The sequence below is a fragment of the Anarhichas minor genome, unplaced genomic scaffold (genome assembly GCF_050575085.1).
Source record: "Anarhichas minor isolate MPS153535 unplaced genomic scaffold, ASM5057508v1 ptg000011l, whole genome shotgun sequence".
NCBI lineage: Eukaryota > Metazoa > Chordata > Actinopteri > Perciformes > Anarhichadidae > Anarhichas > Anarhichas minor.
The window spans coordinates 6630326-6650722 of NW_027466457.1; the positions used below are offsets into that span (position 1 = coordinate 6630326).

Genomic DNA, 20397 nt, shown 5'->3' on the forward strand with positions numbered 1-20397 from the left:
TAAGGAAAGTAGTGGTCTTTATTAGATAAGTTATTAACAGTAATATTAGTCTTTATTTGTTAAATTAGGCTAGCCAGCTCGCCACTGATATAAAAGTATTTTACAATGTACAATGAAAATCTGTGGCTTTGAAGAGTAGTTAAGTGTTAATGTTTATTCAGTGTTAAGATAAGAATTGATGGCTGGTAACGCAAACCAAACACAAACCCCAGTCATTCACTCATTCATTCATCATTACCATTAACCACAGATGATTTAGATGCATGATTCAGCGTCACAATTTCAAACTAGTATTTACAAAATGACCGTCAAGGTCTAGTGCCGAAGAGTGAAGTCTTGCAGTTCATTTTCATCGTTCTCTTCAGGTTCGTTGCTCCTTGAAACTGCAACTTCAGCAGCACACTCTGCCTTTCTGGTGAAAGGGCGACATGGATCAGCCGGAGTCTGATGCAGCCGTGGTTTGCTGCTTGACATGTTGCCCATACTTTGAGCGGAAGAACCTTCTCGTTCCTTGGCTGTTGTCCCATGATTCCTCGTGTACAGTTTACAGGAGGCCACCAGAGGCCTTCCTATGTCCACCTGTTGGCTTTCTGTCTGGCGCAGCTTACTGTCCATGTGAGTATAGTGTAGATCCACCTTGATGACCAGCGTCTTCTAACAAATGCAAATGATAAAACAAAATTACACATTTATTTTACGGTCTTTCTTGTAAATACTTGCTCTGTTTTGATTGAAATGTATACTTAAAATAAAAGGTACAGAATCGGGACATATATCATCAACTGCGTACCGTAAGCTTTTGAAGAGCACAAAGTCGCAGAGTACAGTCCGTGTTTTCAGATTTACTAAATAGTAGAGAGTCCATCTCCTCTGACCTGCCAGGGCTGGAAAATATGTCTTCCATTGGCTAAGGATTTAAAGGATAAAATATGTTGTCAGCATTATCACAATTTTTAAGCAACTATATAACATTTAGAAGTTCACTGTCAATAAACATGTCCTGTATTTACACGGGCCTGGCACTCACTGCTAGAAATGCACTACAACAACGAATGCATTCATAAATCCGCCACTAGATGTCAGTATGGGCCAAGATTCTGCATGGATGCGTTACACTAAGAGAAGAACAGCACTATTACTAGCACTACATCCTGCTTTGCATGTGGCTGCAGCAGGCTGGAAGTCCATATATGGGCAGAACTTCTTCAGACATGTGAAACGTGTCATCAACGGCACATGACAAATTCCTGGTGACTCGTGGAAACAGGGTGAGCAACATGGAATTCATGATGTAGACATAACTTGCAGTTTTTAAACTCAATGTTGAGTTTACTCACTCTTAAAAAGACTAAATCTGACTGAAGTGATGTGTCAAAAAACAAACAAAGGCAGTCAATGTTTCTGTCTATTGTAAATTTACTTTTTACCTCTAGTGTGTTTCTGTGTGTGTCTATTAAACAAAAGTGCCTTGGCTCAAGAATGTCACTGTATAGATCTGTTGTGGCTCCTATATGGATGATAATAAAACTTGAAAGGATAGTTTTTAAGTAAAAAACGTAATATTTACAGGTATGCTACTCAGGGTGACGGTGCAGTCCTGGGTTCGGAGGCCTTTAGTCTTTACAGTGGCAAAAGCCACCAAGACATTAGAGAACAAAGCTGAGAAGCTGACTTCCACTTCTACTCCGCAAGCAAACTTCAGCCTCTTCTTCGGTGGTAGCTCTGAAAGGATATATGAAAAAGTGTTTTTTTTAATTCATATTTTCATGATGACTACATATAACATGCTCCACAAGTGTTTTAACACTGAGACAGAGAAGCTGATTTAGCCAAACCCTGGATTAAGCACATTAGGGACTTTCAGCCTTTCAGTTCATTTAAGCCGCAGACTTTTTATCTTTCATGTCTGAGGGAGACTGAGGAGTTCCTCAGACTAGCTGACTGCTCTATTATAAAAGGGTTGGGTCAATTTGAGGAAGTGATGGTGTCAAAAGTCAACTTCCTTCCATTAAACAGGAAAATACTCTTTGTAAAACGAACCAGTTCCTTGTTTGATTTACAAAAACAGTGAAAATATCACAATCAACCACAACGTCTGCACTTGGTTTGTCACATGCTGTAGTGTAGGAGGTGTGAGTAAGAGTAAAGAGAACGATCTATCACATAATCAAGGTGACATCAGATCACGAAACGGAACTGGGTTTTACTTAATGGAAAATAAACTGGAATGTGGATGTATTTTACATATCCTTTCTGCAATGCGATTTGACCTAGAATTTTTTTTAAAACATAGGAAAACCGCATAACACAGACAAAACAAATTTTCCTTAACTCACCATTTGCTTGTCTCCAGCAGGCCTCTCGCTGGTGAAGCTCCCTTGTGTGGCCGGTGGTCCGAACTGGGTCTGCAAGGGATCGAGGTTCCTTCAGGGTGTGTTTGATCTCCACCTGCTGCTTGCCTTTGACTAGAGGGTCTCTGCTTAGATCTGGTGTAGAGAGAGGAGGACAATACAGGTAAATATGATGCCTGTAAGAGCTGATGACAAAACTCTACAGCAACTTTACAAACAAATGTAATTATTTCCAAGGTGTTTTCCCCTTTTGTACTAAGTCCACTTTGACCAATATTGAGAAAACCAACACTTCATTAACAACTAAAACCTCCATAAAATTGTTAGCAACGACAACAGCCTGTCCACCCCTACTCTTTGGCTCATGGGGCTGCCTGAGATTTGCAATAGCGTGGAGAAAAGGTTCATCAGGTTCACATGGCTGGCTTTGAGGAACTCAGGGAAATATGACACGATAGTAAATATTCACAGTAATTGACTGGCTAAATGTGTTTTGGACAACCCCTATTCACGATAGAGTAAATACATGTAAATACATGCAAACGTAGGAATCATTTAAAAGGTTAACAGGGTGGAATGGCTAGCCAGTAGTGAAACCATGGTAAAATAATTTAATATACATGTATTCTTGGCTTTTGAGAGGATATGGCATCAGGAATATTTGGGGCGAGCTGTCTTCGCTATAATGGATGAGCAACCAGCAGCTCATCATCATCAGCTCTTTTTCCATCTCTAAATAAGTCCCGGACAAGATGAGCAGATATCACAAACAGAGGCTTGGGATTTTTTTTAAGTTACTGCCACAATGTGGCTCAAGGATTTCAAATAAGAAGTAAAAAGGGATGAAAACCTGTTTTAAGAACGTCACAATCATGGTTCATTTGTCCATCTAAATATATCCACAGACACACAGTTTTCCGTCAGCAGGCAGTCCTGTGAACCCATCAGCGCAGTGGCCGGGGTGCCCAAACGGCAGAGCAGCTGTCTTGCACTCTGCAGCTCTCAGGTTTCCTGCTGTTCTCTTGCCAACAGTGTGAATTTCCAGAGAATGAGGTCACATGCTAATGGTAACTCGAAAAAGTATTCAACCAGAGACCCATCAAACAGACAAACACACTCTCAAGATGGGACAACTTCATAACTCTGTCACAGCTATTTACAAGTCCTGAGTAAACAACAATAAAATGAGTTGCCAACAATTGTATAATGTGTCTGTGGTTCACTCCAGTGCACCAAAGAACAACCTGTTCCCTTCAGATCTGTTTACCCCAAATCTACCACAACTGTCAACCTACTGAGTGGATGAAAGTGAATATGATTTTAGTGACAAACAAGCTTATCTTCTCCTTCGAAGCATGGTTGATCAACTACAGCTATCCTTGTTACAGCATCACTTTAGAATCATTTTAAGGCTGATACATTTTGGATTTATCATCATGTTCTCAAAAAACGCAGTCCTTTTTAAATCAACTTACCCTCGGACACCTTCTCTAAGACATGTGTGACTTTCTCGGTCTTCAGGATGTGCTTGTTCAAGTATTTAGTGAAGATTCCAGTACTTTTCCCTCCATCCTGGACCTCGTACGCCTCAGCATCTTCACATCTGCATTCGTTAACAAAGGAAATGTTATTGAAAAAAAAAAAAGAAAAAGATTGCAAAGGATTTAGTTCTGCTTTTTTAATAAACATAACTTTCCATTCCACCGCATGTTGACTGAAAAAATAGGTATTGGTTTCTGTATTTGTAATTAGATATTTATAAAAGAGCTAATAAAAAGGTACATACGTGGCATAACCGTAAACGGTGTTCCCACTCGGTCCCAATGGCATGATGCCTGAAGCTATGCAATCCTGGTTGTACCTTCAGAAGGAAAAATACAGTAAGCAATCAAAAACAATCCTGATAACTAGCACATTATGAAAAAATCTAGTATTATGTACAGTATATAATAGTATGTACATATGTATAATACAGTATGTATAATCATCAGTTTACAAATAAACGTGAAAACACATGTCACTGTCTTCTATTAGTGAAAACGTAAATGAATAACTGTGCCTACCATTTTCTACAGGTATCCAGAAGAATTACACTGAGTGCAGTCCGTCTTTGCTGCATACTGAGCATGACCCTCTGCACACAGACACAGTTTTCAGGCCGGTACGGTTGGGGAGCATCGACAGCCACCAAGTAATTCCTCCCAACACGCTCATATCCATGACCCGCATAGTAAAAAAGGCCTGTCAAGAGTGTTAAAATGCATCTAGTTACCACTTACAATCATCACATTTTGCATTGAACATACGCAATCCTTGTAATGTTTGGAGGTCCCACTGGGGAGAAAGACACTGAGTCCTATACAGAATGATAAGTTTCAAAACTCTTTATTTTCCATCTTGGTTTCATTATTAGCAAGAGAAAGTGGAGAACAGTAACAGAGAGTATCATTCTGATACAGCATGTCAGTTCTCTTATCATTGCTTCTATACAGTCATCAATATCATTTGTTACAGGCACACAGGAAGTGCCATACATAATATATGAAGTTAACAACGCCTACGCTTTTTTTTTACCCCTTGTCTGCCCACTCAACCATGCATGTGTGTGAAGCTACAAGTACAGTGAACCACGCAGGGATTCATGAGCCAGGACGCGAGAAAAAAATTAGGTATCGCAAATTCTACTCACCATAAACTCCTCTGTCAAGGAGCTGAATGAACTTGTCAATAGCCGCCAGCATCTCCTCCCTGGTGAGATCCAACAGGGAAACCACTCTGAAGCCAAGCTGCTGCAGGAGGTTGGCCAACTCATGTACATCCATAATGGGGGCCATTAAGGTAGGGTGATTGGAGTAATTCAAGTTGCCAATGAGTAGGGCAACTTTATCAGTGGCTAGAACAAAGATCACAGTAGAATTCTAATTATAGCAACAAAAGGAAATGCTCATACATAACGTGATCGCGTTCTACTGTTGCACACTAAAAATAGTAAGGGTTGACTCTGAGTTTCTTTCCGTAAAACCGTACCTGTGGGTGCTGCAGGGGGAGGCTGATCAGTTTGCACTAGAGGATATAAACAAATATAGGTGCACACAATTAGTTTTATAAACAAAAATCTGATTTAGTGTACTATGATTTTGTCCAGGGGACACCTATCAGGCAGTACAATTAACAATTTCATCATATATATATATATATATATATATATATATATATATATATATATATATATGATGAAATTGTTTTTATTTTTTTTTTGTGATCTGCACTGTACATGCCACAACATAAGTTACAAACCGGAGAAACACTGCCAGAACTATAGTTTCACTTTACATCACTTTCCTGTCGTGTGTCTTAAGGCTCGGATCAAGTACTATTTGGAGTCTAACTTCCTTGTTAGTCTTTAGAAATGGGAAAGTACCTGCTGCATAATGGAAATAACTTCTAAGTGCTAAATCAGTGGAAAGAAAAGCGTGGTAAAAAAAACAGATTTTCTTCACAGCCTTTTCATTGGAAATGGAGGCAGTATGGTCTGAGGAAATAAACAATGATACAACTGGGAAAAGACAGAGTTTAACCGCATTGATAAAAGTAGTTTCAGTTATGACTTACCAATGTCAACATCGATTGGTTCAGCCCACGTCTCCTCTAGCACGTTAGATATGGAGCACAGGTATGATCCTTTATGTTCGGCTGTTGCACGGTCGATCTGCAGGCACCACAGTTGATTATATTCCTACCATTGTTTGTCTTTCTGGCTATTGCCCCACATGTAAGATTACTCATAACATCAATATTAAACAGAGAGTGCATGATTCAGAGCCATTGAATTGAAACAGTAAATATTGCACAGTGTAAACAATCACTGTAAAAAAAAAAACTTCCTCACCTGCAGCATGCCACTAGTCTTGTCCTGCAGCGGCTGTCCATTTCTGTACCACTGATAGTGGGGAGTGGGGATGCCAAAGGCAGCGCAGCGGAGAGTGAGTTTCGTACCTTGTCGGACTGTCTGGGGTTTAGGGTTGACAGCAATGTGTGGCTCACCCAGCCAGTTTTCTGGCAACCCTGATGATAGATAGAGATTTAAACTCAAAGCAATGTTCTAGCAATGTGCATGATACTGATTGATTGCCAGCTGACAGGCAGAGGCTATCTTGCAATATGCAATACAACAAAAAGGAAACAAAAGCACCACCCTACTACAATATAAATCAACATGAGAATGCATACCTGATTTATCAATGTCCAACACCTTCACTTTCACCCAGTCGCTGAACACCCAGTTACAAAAGTGGTCATTCACTCGACACACATAGAGCTGAGTTTTTTGAGCTTTGATGGTCAAGTCTGCTTCAGTGCCTCCAGACACCTTGAAAACAAAACAAAATGATATTTTAACAAAGAACAGAAAGGTTCATGGAGAAAAGATTAAGATTTGTGTGAGACTGTGTGAGATTTTCTCGATATGACTCGTTTCAGTTTGTCTGGTTTCATTGAGCTCAAGACAGCTGTGCACTAGAGTAAACATGCACAAGCATAGACAAACAGGGACACACAGTATCCACATTTAACAGTCATAAGTGTCATTCAAAATGCTCGAGTGTGTCTTCAAAAAAAAACCTTCAAAAGAAACTATATTTTAATTTAAAAGTTTTTTGTAACTCAAAACACATTATGCACAAGTGAAATCAACAAACCTCCTTTTCATCAGTGAACCACTGGTAGTTGAGGATACCTGTTCCCTCAGCACGGACACTCAGAGTCACCTTGTGGTTCGCAGGTATACACACAGAAACAGGATGGCGCACTACGACAATTTCTGAAACAAATCAAGAGAGAATCTCAGTCATCTGAAATCATACTATGGTGTCTTTATTTTTGAAAAGTCCCTGAATGTAGTGTGGTGAAGAGACGCATGCCATACCGCTGATCATCATTGGACAGGGTTTGTTGCGGGATCCAGTCGTCAGTGCATCTTCTTCTTATTATTATTATTATAGCACAACAGACTGCAGGAAGTGGAGTCAAAGTGTTCAATTAGTATTTTTCAATAACTCCCTTTAGTAGGCTGCTGGCCCAAAACCGATGAAAACACCACGTAATGAATGTCTAGCCTCTGGCACTAACTTTTCGTTTCTCGTGAAGTTTAACTAACGTTCAGGTTATACCGCAGTGAACAATCATGTAGTTTCGGTTAGAAGTGCCACTAATTTAGACATAAATATGATCAGTGTTCAAAATTCTTTAAACACTCATGTGTTAATGCATACCTGCCGTCAGCCTCGGACCAGTTGAGCAGCTGTCGGACCTCAGCCAGTAAATGTTTTCCTTTTAAGCTTCAACTTCATTTATATCTAGAAAACTCTCCCTTTCCCGGAACGAGGCAGTGTACGCACACATTACCGGTAGGCCTATAATATGAGAGCATCTTATAGAATATAACCTTTGGCACACTGGAAAAAATACAGAGATTTTATTTTATTTTTAAATGGTACCGCTTTAATTTAATAATTGTCCAAACAAACGAACCCTGCGCTGGATAGGTCCATGCGAATCATGTAAGGGAGATGCAAGTGGAGCCACTTTTACAAGTATTACGGTAACGATCGTTCTGGCCCTTTTTCAAGTACTGTACAATTTACCGGCTGAGGTTTAGGGAGATAAGACTGGACACGCTCACTGTGTTTTCAATAGTCTAGATTTTGCCTGATTTGTGTTAAATTTCCTACAAAGATGTGAAATTAAATATTGTCACCATGTTGTGACGATGAATTATTCTATTCTTGGCTTATGTACACAAAAACAGCATTTCACTCCCACAAATTGCCCAACATCGTAGATCATGTGACCTTTACACGGGAAATTCACTTGCATAATGTGTGTCAATCATGATTAAGTGTCTTACTATAACAACACAACATTTGTGTATACGTTTTAACACAGAGTTAAGGGTTATGTCTTAAAATATATAGGAAGTAAGTGTTTATGATCCTTTATTAACCATTCATTGAAGCATTTGAATCAAATCTATTCAATAATAGGTTTATTAATATTTACTTTGTAAAATGTGTGTACTTTCTGTATACAGTTACGTATATCAGAATCAGAATTAGAACCGTTTATTGCCAAGTACGTTACACATACATAAATTTGACTTGGTGAATGGTGCATAACAATAAACAATGAACACTGAGCAATAATCGAGACATAATTAAAAAATTGAAAAATATTAAAATTTACAATAAAATATGGTACAGAAATAAACAAATAACAGTACGTTAAAAAAAAGTGGCAAGTGTATTTTAATACAGAAACATGGGATGTGCAATATAAATGAATAGTTATATTATTTCTTAGTATCCCTGTCGCAATATATCTGGCCTGTTTACAAAACGTTATTAGTTTCAAAATTATGATATTTGCCTGATTTGCGGGTGCTTTTTTTGTTGTTTAAACTAGATTGTATTTTATTATTATTTTATTAAACCTTAATTTAACCAGGAAAAGCCTCAAATTGATGTGAAACGTCAGCAGTAAGTGGATCTCTATGTTGTCACCATGTGTTGCAATACAAAGTGAGGGGGGGGGCTGTCCCTAAGCAACTCTTGAGCAAAGCATAGCACTTAAACTATTGGTTGTCATCAGCTAAGGACACAGACATGTTTTGCAAGTCCACATCCACTCCACTACAATGTCTCAAAGATGGGACACCCTTTTTCCAACTTGTTAAGACAGATCAAAACCAAGCAGTGAGATTTATATCACCATCAAGGAATTTATTTTTATTAATATGTTCTGGTTTAAATGGTTAGCTTTTTCTTTCAATTTAGTTTGGTTTTTAGACTTCTTTCTTAGGTCTAGTTTTGGAAAATCGTATGCATCTTGCACCTATTTGTGGGGCTTCTATAAATAGGCCCCTTCTGGCAACACATGCGTGTCTATGATAGGCAGTTACAAAGATTTTCTTCACAGACTGTGGCTCCAAAGCAACACTGACAACATCTCAATGGTAAGTTGGACAATTTTACTAGTTTTAAGGTGATCAAGAAACGCCTGAATTATATTCCTAACACGTACAAGTCAATAACACGTCTTTGGTTCATGTTTGACCACTATCAGCCCTACCACAATCTGATAGCTGATCCTATTTATAACTTGCTCCAATGCAAAGTACTTTGCTTGGTCAGAAAGGACAAGCATTGAGACTGAACTGTGTGTTGGATTTTTATATCAGCAAATGATCCAGAGTGTATCTCCACTTTATTTCATTAACTTCCAACATGTTCTTTTACTATTCTAAAGTGTTTCTTTTTTTTTTTCTTCTGCAGGGGCTTTTACATGGATAACACCGTTATATTTAAGATTTGACGAATTGTGGACTTGAACAAGGAGTAGTTTCATACTGTTGGTGATACATTTACCACACATTTTGCATTTTTTGTGAATCGCTTCAGTGGAATATGACTTCCAGAAGGCCAATGACTCGCTCTCTCTCTGGCAATGGGAGGACAAGCAGCTTCGGTGAAGAGGAGGGCAGCTCTTCCAATGGCCGCACAGAAAGCCGCAATCCTTACCTCTCCAGTGTTAGGCCAGAAAACAGGTATAGCCTCACATAGTCCACGTATATGCAGAGGATGTTTCTTGCGAAGCAGATTTGTGTTTTATTTATTTATTTATATTGCATGGTGGTAAAGAAAAAACATCTGGGTTTGGAGAAAGAGTGAATGATAAAAATAGTCAAACCAAAGATTTCTTTTCCACATTGTTCAGCACATCACATTGTGGGTCAAAAATCACTTTTATCACATCAATTATGCCTGTTTCTGTTTTCAATCTACACACCATAAGAACAAGGAAGTGCTCCTTTTGTCAAAGAGGAGGGCAGTTATTAAGGTATTTCATGTAATTGGGTTATCTATATATACGCAGAACTTAATCATTGACGTCCCTTCGTTTGCCTCCTCTCCGAATAGCTATTCAAGGTATTCTCACTACAGGCCAACGAGGTAATCCACACTTTTAAAACATTCCTCCCAACTAACATCTTAACCTCAAAAACTGATTTACCCCAAGAATGAAACCTACACACGTTTGAACTGTAATGTAAATGTCCAGTTTGTCCAGTGTTGCGTTCAGTTTTTAGTGATGAACATCGGTTTTAGTGTTGGATTGACAACTTTGTTTTGCTTGATACCTCACAAGTCTCTGTGTCACTCTTTCACAATCACGTCACTCCCCGAAATCTCCATTAACATCCTTGTTTCTTAATTAAGCAAGTTCTTGGAATGTACTGCACAGAGGTATAGAGGTCACTGAAATGATACTAAAGTGTGAATCCGTCTACGATTTGAAAGCAATACATTCTCTAATGTATCAGTGTTTGCTTCCAGGAGCACGTTGTGCAGCGTCATGGCTCAGCTGACTGAGGACATACAGCCATCCTTTGACACCACCTTGAAATCAAAGGCAGTGTCAGAAAAATGTAACGTGAAGTTCACCTGTATGGTATCAGGTAGGTTTGTTCATTTGCATGTTTCAGCTTTTTGTCTGTTGGAGGAACTGAAACCTTTCAGATTGTTTGTGATGCACAGAGACATGGTGTGACTAATCTCAAAACAAAGAAAGGATTTCACTTTGAAGGGAACTGCTTTCATCTTCCTGAACTCGTCCTTAAACTCAACAGACCATATCATATTCAAGCTGGTTTTTCAGGATGTGTTTTTAACTGCAGGCAGATTGGATGGGTGGGCTCGTCCAACAGCAACAGCTGTTCCAGCAGCTGTCACTTCACAAACATGATGCAACTGCCTAAAAACACATTCATGCCAAAGCTTCTATACTGTAATTTATTTTACTGTACAACTTCCAAAACAAAATGATATTTAGTGCAAACCAAACTGACCCTGCTCCCTGTGTAACAAATATGCATAGATAAAGTGCTTTGTGGCACGTTTATAACCCAGAGGCAATCAGTTAATTATAGTCTATCGATGTCTTTCTTTTAGGTTACCCAGCTCCAGAACTGAAATGGTATAAAGATGATATGGAACTGGATCGCTATTGTGGACTCCCAAAATATGAAATTCATCGAAATGATAAAATCCACACCCTCCATATTTACAAGTATGTATCACAACCTTGCAAAAATAGTAATCTATTACATCAAATTATTAGAAATGCAGCTTTTTGTTGGGAATTGTAACGCTGATAGCGTGATATGAGGTTAATAAGTGTTTCTGTTTTCAGCTGCACATTGGATGATGCAGCCATCTATCAGGTTTCAGCCAGCAATAGTAAAGGTATTGTCTCCTGCTCGGCAGTTTTGGAGGTCGGCACCATGAACGAGTTCCAGATCCACCAGAGGTTCTTCGCCAAGCTGAAGCAGAAAGCAGACAAGAAGAAGAAAGATCTGGAGGAACACACCAAGAAGGGGGATAAAGAAAACACAGAACATCCTCAAAGGAAGCGACACGTCCCGCTACAGGAGGAGAGGCCATTGGTCCAGGCTGAGGCTGAGGAGCAACTGGGAGCTGCTGCAGAACCTAATGGTGTTAGCTCTGAAGTCAAGGAAACAGCCTCTGTGACATCCAAAGACCTGGATGAGATATCTCCATTTGAGGACACCTTGACCAAAAACAAAATAAAGATCACTAATGGAGTAGATGACGGGGTTAACAACAGCAGCAGACGCAGCAGCAGAAGCAATATGATGGGAAATGGAGGTGAAAACTGTTACGATGGAGGAATGGGTTTGACACAATTTATGGCAGAGACTCTCCAGTCCCGGGGTGCTGAGGAGAAACAGAGTTCATCTCAAGGGGAGAACCCTAACGAGATGGATATACCTATTGTAAGTGTCAGTAAAGAGAAAGAGAGAGAGCAAGAGAGGATGCAAAAAGTGAGGGAAGAACAAGAAAAAGCCTTAGAAGAAGAGTATGAGAGAAAGAAAAGGAGAGAAGAAGAATTGGCTGTAGAGAGGGAGAAAGAAAGGGAAAGGCTGTCGAAGACGTCGCATACAGTCCCGTTCACGAAACATAGTTCAGAAGTCAAACATCACAGCAAGGCTCATAAGGATCATGACCATCACAGCAAGGCTCATAAGGATCATGACCATCACATCAAGGCTCATAAGGATCATGACCACCACAACATTCAGGCTTCCATCTCCTCGGTGCTGCACACAGTCAAAGACTTCTTCTTTGGTAAGAGCAAGAAGGACTCTCATGATCACATGGAGAACAAGGAGAGAGCGTTTGACCACTCGCATGCCGCAACGCCACCATCATTTCGGCTGCAAACAGAACAAAATCAAGTTTGCAAGCCTCTTACAGAAGACATTGTGGCTATGGAAATAGATAAACCGAAAGAAACTTCAGAGACTGTGGATACAGAACAGTCACAGAAGCCACATGAACTTAACAATGAAGACATGGTTCTACACACCGACCAGCCACCAGCTCATAAATTGCTGCCTGAGAGCGTAGAGGAGTCCACAGCGCGGAGTGTCAATGTGGCTGATGCTGCTGTGGAGGCCATGGAGGTGTCTGTGGGGCAAGAGAGCGGCAGTCCAGGTCAAGAAGTCCTCACTGAGGTATGTATGGTCTTCAAGGGCAGCTGACTGCCACTTGAGAGTTATAAATAGGCTGCACTTGTGTGAAAAGATAATACAAGATGAGCTACTTCAGGGCCAAAGCCTGAAATATGTCAATAATGACACAGTTTAGGCTTTGAGCTGCTGCTGGTTGCAAATGTGGTAGATATGGCAACTCACAGTTCGATGTTATATTCATGGTGTGGGACAGTCAGACAATACAGCCGCTTTAAAACACGTGAGTCTGTGGTTTAACTGCATCAATATCACTCAAGCGCATCAAGCTAGATAGTGTGGGAGAAATAAGGAACCAGAAGAACCGAGCAGCTTGCGCTACATATGTGTGGGGGTGGGGGATGTTGTGGATCGACACACTGTTAGATAGGATGGGGAATATCTCAGATGCTGGCTGCAATGAGTGGGACACCAGTGCGTCAGAGATCATGATGAAACCTGAATGTCAGAAGTGGTTCTCAAGTTACAAACAGGCTTTGCAGGACAGACGGCTGTGTGCTCTGGATGAGTGGGAGTAGAGCGGCAGGCCTCTGCATGAAAGGAGGGCCTCGTCACATTGGACACATTCCTCACTCCCTCCCTCCCTTTATCTTTAAATAAACCTCTTCCTCATCTAGAGCAGTAAGAGGAAGGCAGTACTTCTGTCATCTTAGCGTTCAGCTTGGAGAATTGTTTCAAGCCTGTCATGTGTAGGGAATTAGGACGATCATGCTATGATTAATATGCTGTACAGTACATGCCCATACAGTAAGAAAGCTGGTCGGGATACTTTGCCACTTATAATTTTGGCCTTGTTTGGCGTTGCACTTATATAGTTCAGTTTGGTCATGTGACTGTGACAATCTTAGCTGTTTAATATAGATTTGTGTTGTGACTTTCTTTGAAGTGATAACACTTTTTTTAATGGTTCAAATATGTGAACATGTATTTTCATCTTGGACGCAAAGTTTAAACAAAAAGATTCTAAATTAAAATTCTCAGATTGCAGCTGAAATTATTTTTAAATAAGACAAATTTGCCTCTATTGATGCCAGAGTGACACTAGTTTATTCAGTTCATACTAGCTTAGACATAGTTTATGAAAAGCATGTTACATATTTGGCTATAATATATTTAAATCCACTGAAGTAATTGCCAAAACATACGAGCATGCAAGTATTCTCAAAAATCCAATCTAGCCAGATTTGTTTAGTTGTACACTCACTTAAACATTTTAGTTATTTATTCAGCATATTTTGTTCAATGTGTCTATATGCTTAAGGAGGAAGTTGGGAAGAATTTGTTGAAATACAATAATTTCTGAACCTTTATGTGGTTACTTTAATCAAAATCTGAATTTGTATTACATATATTTGTATGTAAATGTATTCTGAGTTTGTGAATTGTTTTGTTCCGTGAATTTTGCATGAGATGCTATAACACAGTCAAGTGGATGTAATTAATTCTGCATTTGCCATTAACATCCAGTTTGCTGGTGCTCGATGACAAGTGAAAAGGGGAACTGACATGTGTGTTTAAACATGATCAACCTGCAAAGCAATTGTTTGTCCATAATGTGGAACTTCAACTTTACCATTGCTATGTTGGTCGTAAACTCTGCGCCCTCGTGAATGACTAGTTCGAGGAAGTCAAACGATTTACCTGAGCAGTGTTTTGTCACATGTGTGTGACATCTATTTACACTGTAACTGTAGTGCCAGCCACAGCCTCATTTTTAGAATGTGACACCAGTTCCCTTCCATCGAAAGCAGCAACTTCTTTTTTTCTCAGTAGTCACTGCTGGCCAAACATCTTGTCACGAGGCAGCATGTGGCTTCATTACTCTTCTGCATTCATCTTAATAGTGTGAACAGCGGGGACAATGAGCGGGAAAAACCAAACACTTGGATATGTAGCTTGAAGCTTTACCTGTAAATCTTTTCTTTGGTACTATGCACACTCAAATGTAAGATTATTTTTTAGTTTAGTTTAGTTTCAGATTTAGGTGAATCATTCGTGTTATGATTCGTCTTTTGTCGAGAGACAAGCGATCGTTCATTCACTGCCCAACAGGTTCTTTGAGTAAACATCTGTGTCAAGAATGTAGGAATTTCCCTGTCCGTGCTTCAGCATAAGAGGCAGAGCACACAAGCACTTTCAAATGAAGGTTAATCATAGACATAAAAGTTAGTATCAAGTGTGATCATGGCTAAATTCAGACAATTTAAGCTAATCCCACTTTGTTCACAAATTTAAATATTGAATTGGAACCTTGCATGTGTAAACACTTGGTTAATATCAACTATTGATCAACTTTATTAACAGACTGATTACAGTGCTCTTCCTCTATGCCGGGGAAGGTAACACATAACACAATGCATGTTTTTCAGAATCTGTCACTGTTTATGCTTCTGTTGATTTATGATTGCAAAATGTGTCTCAGTCTAAACGTGTCACGGTGTCAAAGGTCACTGCAGTAGATTTGTTCCAACAAGCTTCTTAAAAAACTCCTCAACATGACAGCATGTTTTTTTCCAGTAGGTTGCGTGGTCACTAACAAATCGTACTGTTAGAATGACTTCTCATGCATGTAAAATGTATTATTTTACATGCATGAGAAGTAAAACCAGCAGTGTAAGGCATGTGTGTGTCATGTATTTTTTTTGTGAAAAAAACAACACTGCTGCAAATGCACTGAAGTACTAATATTATCTATTTTTTTACTTCTCTCATCAGGCTGAAGAGAAAGATCCTCAGATAGTATCAGTTATCAAAGAGGATCCCATACACCAGCAAGAGCCAGCTCGCCTGGTAGTTTCACCACAGCCTAATCACCAGGCTGCAAGAGATAAGTCTTCACCCAGGGAAGAAGTATCTGTGCTGCCACAGACCCAAGACTGCTTTAAAGAGGAATACTCCTCCACATCCACCCTCACGAGCTTGGAAGAAAGCTGGACTTTCCCTCACAATTTAATCTCGGTGTCAAACAGTCACAGCCTTGGAGAGGCATTCGATAAAACTTCACGAGAAGAAAAGATGAGTGTTGATAAGATGGACAAAGAAGGTGAACCTGACACGGAGGAGGGCAGCTCTTTGAATAAGCTATGTGAGGAAGAGAAAGCTGAAGTGAATTCAAACAGACAACCGTGCTCAAAAATAAACAGATCTGAGATTTCTGAATTAACAACATGTTCACTGGAAAAGAGAATAGGGCCATGTCAATCTAAAACAGCACATCATGTTCCTACGTCTCTGCCTGCTGTGACAGCATACGATGTAGAGAGAGATGATGTAAAGGAACAGGCCGAATGTACTTCACTGATTCAGGAAATTAATGTAGGGTTTCCGCCCACTGCAGCCCCGGAGAGTTTAGAGAAGGGTGACCTAAAAATGCTGCAAGACTACACGTCTTCTATAGGAGAGGAAAGCACTGAAGTCCACAATGTCAATGCAGTACAGAGTTCAAACAAAGGTTTTAGAAGCAGTGAAGAGGAAAGCAAATTGAAAGAGGTATTGATTTCTGCTGTAGATGTAGAAGTAAACTCAGCTAGCAATCTTAAAACCCAAGAGCAAGTCATTGTAGAAGGTGAGAGCGCTGAAGGAAGAAATGAAAGTTTACAGTTTGAAGTGGAGACAGAAAAGAGAAATCCAGTGGAAGAACAGTTGGTTGACTCAAAGAGCCTCCCGGTAACACAAAACAAGATGTGTAATGTGTATGTTTTGGAGGAAAACAACAATGTTGCACATCAAGAGAGCAGTGAGAGACAGCAGGGTCAGCCCTCAGTGAATATCCCACAAATCCAAATATCTGCTATTGATGACACCCCAGATATTAAACCAACTGTGGCAGGTGTTAAACCAAATGAGCATTTTATAATCCCAAAAATTGAAATAATGGAGCCAGAACTTAAAGAGTGCACTCTACCACTAACTAGTTTGGGACTAAACAAGCAAGAATCAGAGCCTGCTACTTTGCAAAAACATGATGCAACTAGTGTGTCTAAAGTAATAATCCAAGGCCACAGCCTGGCTGATTCTACAAGCTCGCTGCCCACACAGAAAAGTATGCAGAATGATATCACCCTCTCACTCACAGAGAATGTAAAGGAAGTTGTCCAATTAGATGACGAGAGTAAAAAGTTAGAGCGAGAGCAGCCACGCGTGATAAGTAGTGAACGGCTCCCTCAGATGGACTTAGCATCAATTCCTGTTATAAACGTTTCGTGCACTGATGACAAGGAGGAGGATGTGTATGCAAACACCCATGTTTCAGATGCACAGCAGCCTTTAGAAACTCCACCAGTGCCTGTGTTTGTGGTGCCACCGATCTCTATCACTTGTCATGAAAGTGATTCTGGACTGGCCACACAAAGTGAGTGGACAGAAACAGAAACTTCAGCTGCCACGCAAAGGGCTGTGCCTGAAATAACTCTAAGTAGAAAACAGAACCGAGAAGAAACAGCAGAAAAGAGTATCAAAGAAAGCACTCCCTCGATGCTATATGAAGCTCTAATACCAAAAGTTGGTGACAATGTGCCATCATTCAGTAATTCAATAGAAGATAACATTGTCCCTGAAGTCTTGAAGACAAAACCCCTTAAAGAGGCCAAAATGGAGAATTCTGTGTCTGTTGAGGACCTTCAAAGAAACAGATCGGCAGAAAGACTCTGCTGTAAACCTCCGGCACATCCATCATTGAGTCCAGCCAGTCTCCGTAAATTCATGTCCAAAGCTGCTCCAGACTCTGAAGTAATCACTGTGGGTGACCGTCAGATAGACAAAGCAGACGAAGATCTAAGTGGAGGCTCAACACCAACATCATCCCTCTCCTGTGAGAACAGTCCCCGTCTGAAGCGCAGAGACAGTCTATCACTCATTCGCTCTGCCACGCCTGAAGAGTTGGCCTCCGGAGCTCGTCGCAAAATCTTCATCCCCAAAACTAAAGAAGATGGAGAGGGAGCTGTAGTTAGTGCGCTGGAAACCCAAGGCAAGAAAGAGACCCCTTACATGTCACCCAGCCAGGCTCGCAGAGCAGCATTACTGCAAACTCCCACGGGACAAAATACCCCACCAATGGAAAAGCGCTCTCCGCTGCTGAGCCGCAGAAAGGCCACCTTGGAGGTGCCAAAATCCGTGGAGCAGACTCCCACAGAAGAGCCTGTTAGCACCAAACAAGATGAGAAACCAGCTGAAAAGAAGCTAAACCCTTTGAAAGGTAAAGAAGCAATCCTTCAGTCCGCATTTTGTGCGTGTTTTCCAATAAAATTTGTATGAACTTGTTGGCACAATATAATATATTATGGCTCAATACTCTGTGTAGAATCACAGGTGATTAGCTGTGGCAGTCTACAGTATATTTGACTCTTTTGTGTAGTTTTTACAAAATATCACAATATCACAAAGGGTTGTGTGAAATATTTAGTTTGTCAACACATTAGTCTTACTAGTCCACCAGTGCGCGAGGAAGTGGAAACATTAGAAAGCCTCCCCTCTCCAGGACAGTATATATTTACTTTGGCACCCCCTCTGTCATGCACCACCAGCTCCACAAGTCATCCGTAAGATCAGGGGAGAGCCGTTCCCAGATGCCTCCGGACACTTGAAGATGTGGTGCCAATTCTTCAACGTACTCAGTGACTCCACCATTAAGTGGTACAGAGAAGAGGAGGAAATAGTAGAGCTGAAGAGAAGGTAAAACCGACCTTCTTCTCGCACAAATCAACAGCAATGTCACATTGTGTTGAATTTGTTGTATTACTTGTCACCTTTTCTTCCGCTGCTATTGTTTTGAGGATTTCCAGCTGACATGACTGGTAAAAATGGACAGGTTCCAAATCTAAAACAATAATGCAACAAGGATTGCAGAGACGTCCACCTCATGTGACTGTGAGCCCCACAGCTATGACACAGAGAGGTGAATCTCTGGCTAGACACAGAAACTGTAACCTGACACAATATCTTTCCCATCTCCAGGGGGCATTAAAAGTCTATATGTGTGCTGTTGGCTGCTGTGTCAGCAGAATGCTGCCTCACAGCGTGGCCATCTGTCTCGCAGTGACACCTTGTGGGTTAAAGTTGAACCTTTGACGTTCTGTGCAACTCAACTTGGCGTGTTTTATGATTATGTTTTCATGTTTTTTGTCCTCAAGTGGAGGAGATGAAAGCCAAGTCGCACTGGCTGTTGTTCTGGCATCCAGCCACGACTGTGGAGTATATGGCTGTTCGATCAGTAATGAATATGGGACTGATACCACTGACTTCCTGCTCAGCGTAGACAGTGAGTATATGCCTTGAGAAATCAAGTGTGAACTCTAAATGTTATATATAAATAATGCTTCACGAGTCTTTCTGTTTTCTGTCTCACAGTTCTGTCTGAGATACTACTAAAAGAGGATTTGGAAGGATACGGTAGCTTTCTTTAGTTGGAACATATCAGCTTTTTTTCTTTTACATTTTCTGTGAGTTTACAATGTTCATGTGAATACGGGTCTTGTTTTCCCGTAGTTGGAGAGGAGATTGAGATGACCCCGCTGCTGTTCAACAGAGGCCTGGCCGACTGTGGCAGCTGGGCTGAAAAGTACTTTGGCCGCATCATGACCGAGACGGTGCACATCGGGGAGGGCTGCACTCACAAAGCCAGCAGAGTGAAGGTCATTTACGGCCTGGATCCCATTTTTGACTCTGGAAGCGCCTGCATCATCAAAGTTCAAAGCCCCATCGCCTACGGGACCACACAGGAGAGCAACCTCACAGAGAGAAATCTACAGATAACCAAGCAAGTGAGTGGTGGATTTAGTTTCCAAGAATCTTTAGTAAATTGCTCCCACTAATTTCCTAGTGATCATGATTGCAGTACAGTGATCTGCTTTATTAAATTGTTTGTGTTGCCAGGAATGCAAAGTCCAAAACATGATACGTGAATACTGTAAAATCTTTGCGGCTGAAGCAAGAGTTACTGAGAACTTTGGCTTTTCACTTGAGTAAGTACCATGCTTTTTATACAGTAGCTCTGATTCCTATATCAAAATCTGCAACACTGCCTTGTGATCAACCGCCTATTTGTTTGTGTTGCCCACAGAGTAATTGCTCAGTATCTGATGTACCGGCCTGCGAACTCTGTGCCATACGCTACGGTGGAGGCTTATTTTGAGGGTGTCTTCCTCAACTACTGTATGATGGATCCTAAAGGCAGGCTGATTACACAAAACATTTCTGAGGTGGAGCAAAAATGCTGCACTTTCCAGCACTGGATCCATCAGTGGACGCATGGCAATTTGCTGGTCACTCGGCTCGAGGGTAAGACACTCATCAAAGGTCATAACCAGCACAATCAATTATCTATTTCTGAGAATGATAATATTGATAATCTTCTGGGATTCTTTTTTTTTTTTCAGGAGTTGAAACGAAGATTACAAATGTCAGAGTTGTGACCAAGTCAAAAGGGTATGTATCTAAACCAGG

The 20397-nt window shown here is 40.6% G+C and overlaps 2 protein-coding genes across 2 annotated transcripts in view; one reads left to right on the forward strand and one right to left on the reverse strand.

Annotated features, from left to right (window-relative positions):
- On the reverse strand, positions 1–7735 carry malt3 (MALT paracaspase 3). Its single transcript, XM_076089080.1, has 15 exons — positions 7622–7735; positions 7276–7360; positions 7049–7170; positions 6582–6720; positions 6241–6416; positions 5964–6060; positions 5379–5414; positions 5041–5244; positions 4415–4592; positions 4138–4212; positions 3827–3954; positions 2337–2486; positions 1568–1722; positions 791–907; positions 1–654 (listed from the first exon to the last, which is right to left on the reverse strand). Exons 2-15 carry the CDS (start codon positions 7286–7288, stop codon positions 316–318), a joined length of 1929 nt encoding a protein of 642 aa, XP_075945195.1. The 5' UTR covers positions 7289–7360; positions 7622–7735; the 3' UTR covers positions 1–315.
- The window catches only part of alpk3a (alpha-kinase 3a), a 16701-nt gene continuing 1926 nt past the window's right edge, over positions 5623–20397 (forward strand). Inside the window, exons 1-12 of the mRNA XM_076089075.1 lie at positions 5623–9951; positions 10742–10863; positions 11357–11474; positions 11598–12942; positions 15673–18151; positions 18480–18627; positions 19086–19213; positions 19303–19344; positions 19441–19715; positions 19828–19916; positions 20015–20232; positions 20331–20379. Coding sequence (XP_075945190.1) covers positions 9812–9951; positions 10742–10863; positions 11357–11474; positions 11598–12942; positions 15673–18151; positions 18480–18627; positions 19086–19213; positions 19303–19344; positions 19441–19715; positions 19828–19916; positions 20015–20232; positions 20331–20379 — 5153 coding nt within the window. The 5' untranslated portion in view covers positions 5623–9811. The remainder of the gene's footprint in view (positions 9952–10741; positions 10864–11356; positions 11475–11597; positions 12943–15672; positions 18152–18479; positions 18628–19085; positions 19214–19302; positions 19345–19440; positions 19716–19827; positions 19917–20014; positions 20233–20330; positions 20380–20397) is intronic.

Bases quoted from the DNA above. Each gene is read 5' to 3' on its own strand.
- malt3 (XM_076089080.1), bottom strand. The intron at 6,061-6,240 runs GTGAGGAAGTTT...TGGTGCCTGCAG, and splicing joins AGACTAGTGGCATGCTGCAG to ATCGACCGTGCAACAGCCGA. The intron at 3,955-4,137 runs GTATGTACCTTT...TAACGAATGCAG, and splicing joins ACCGTTTACGGTTATGCCAC to ATGTGAAGATGCTGAGGCGT.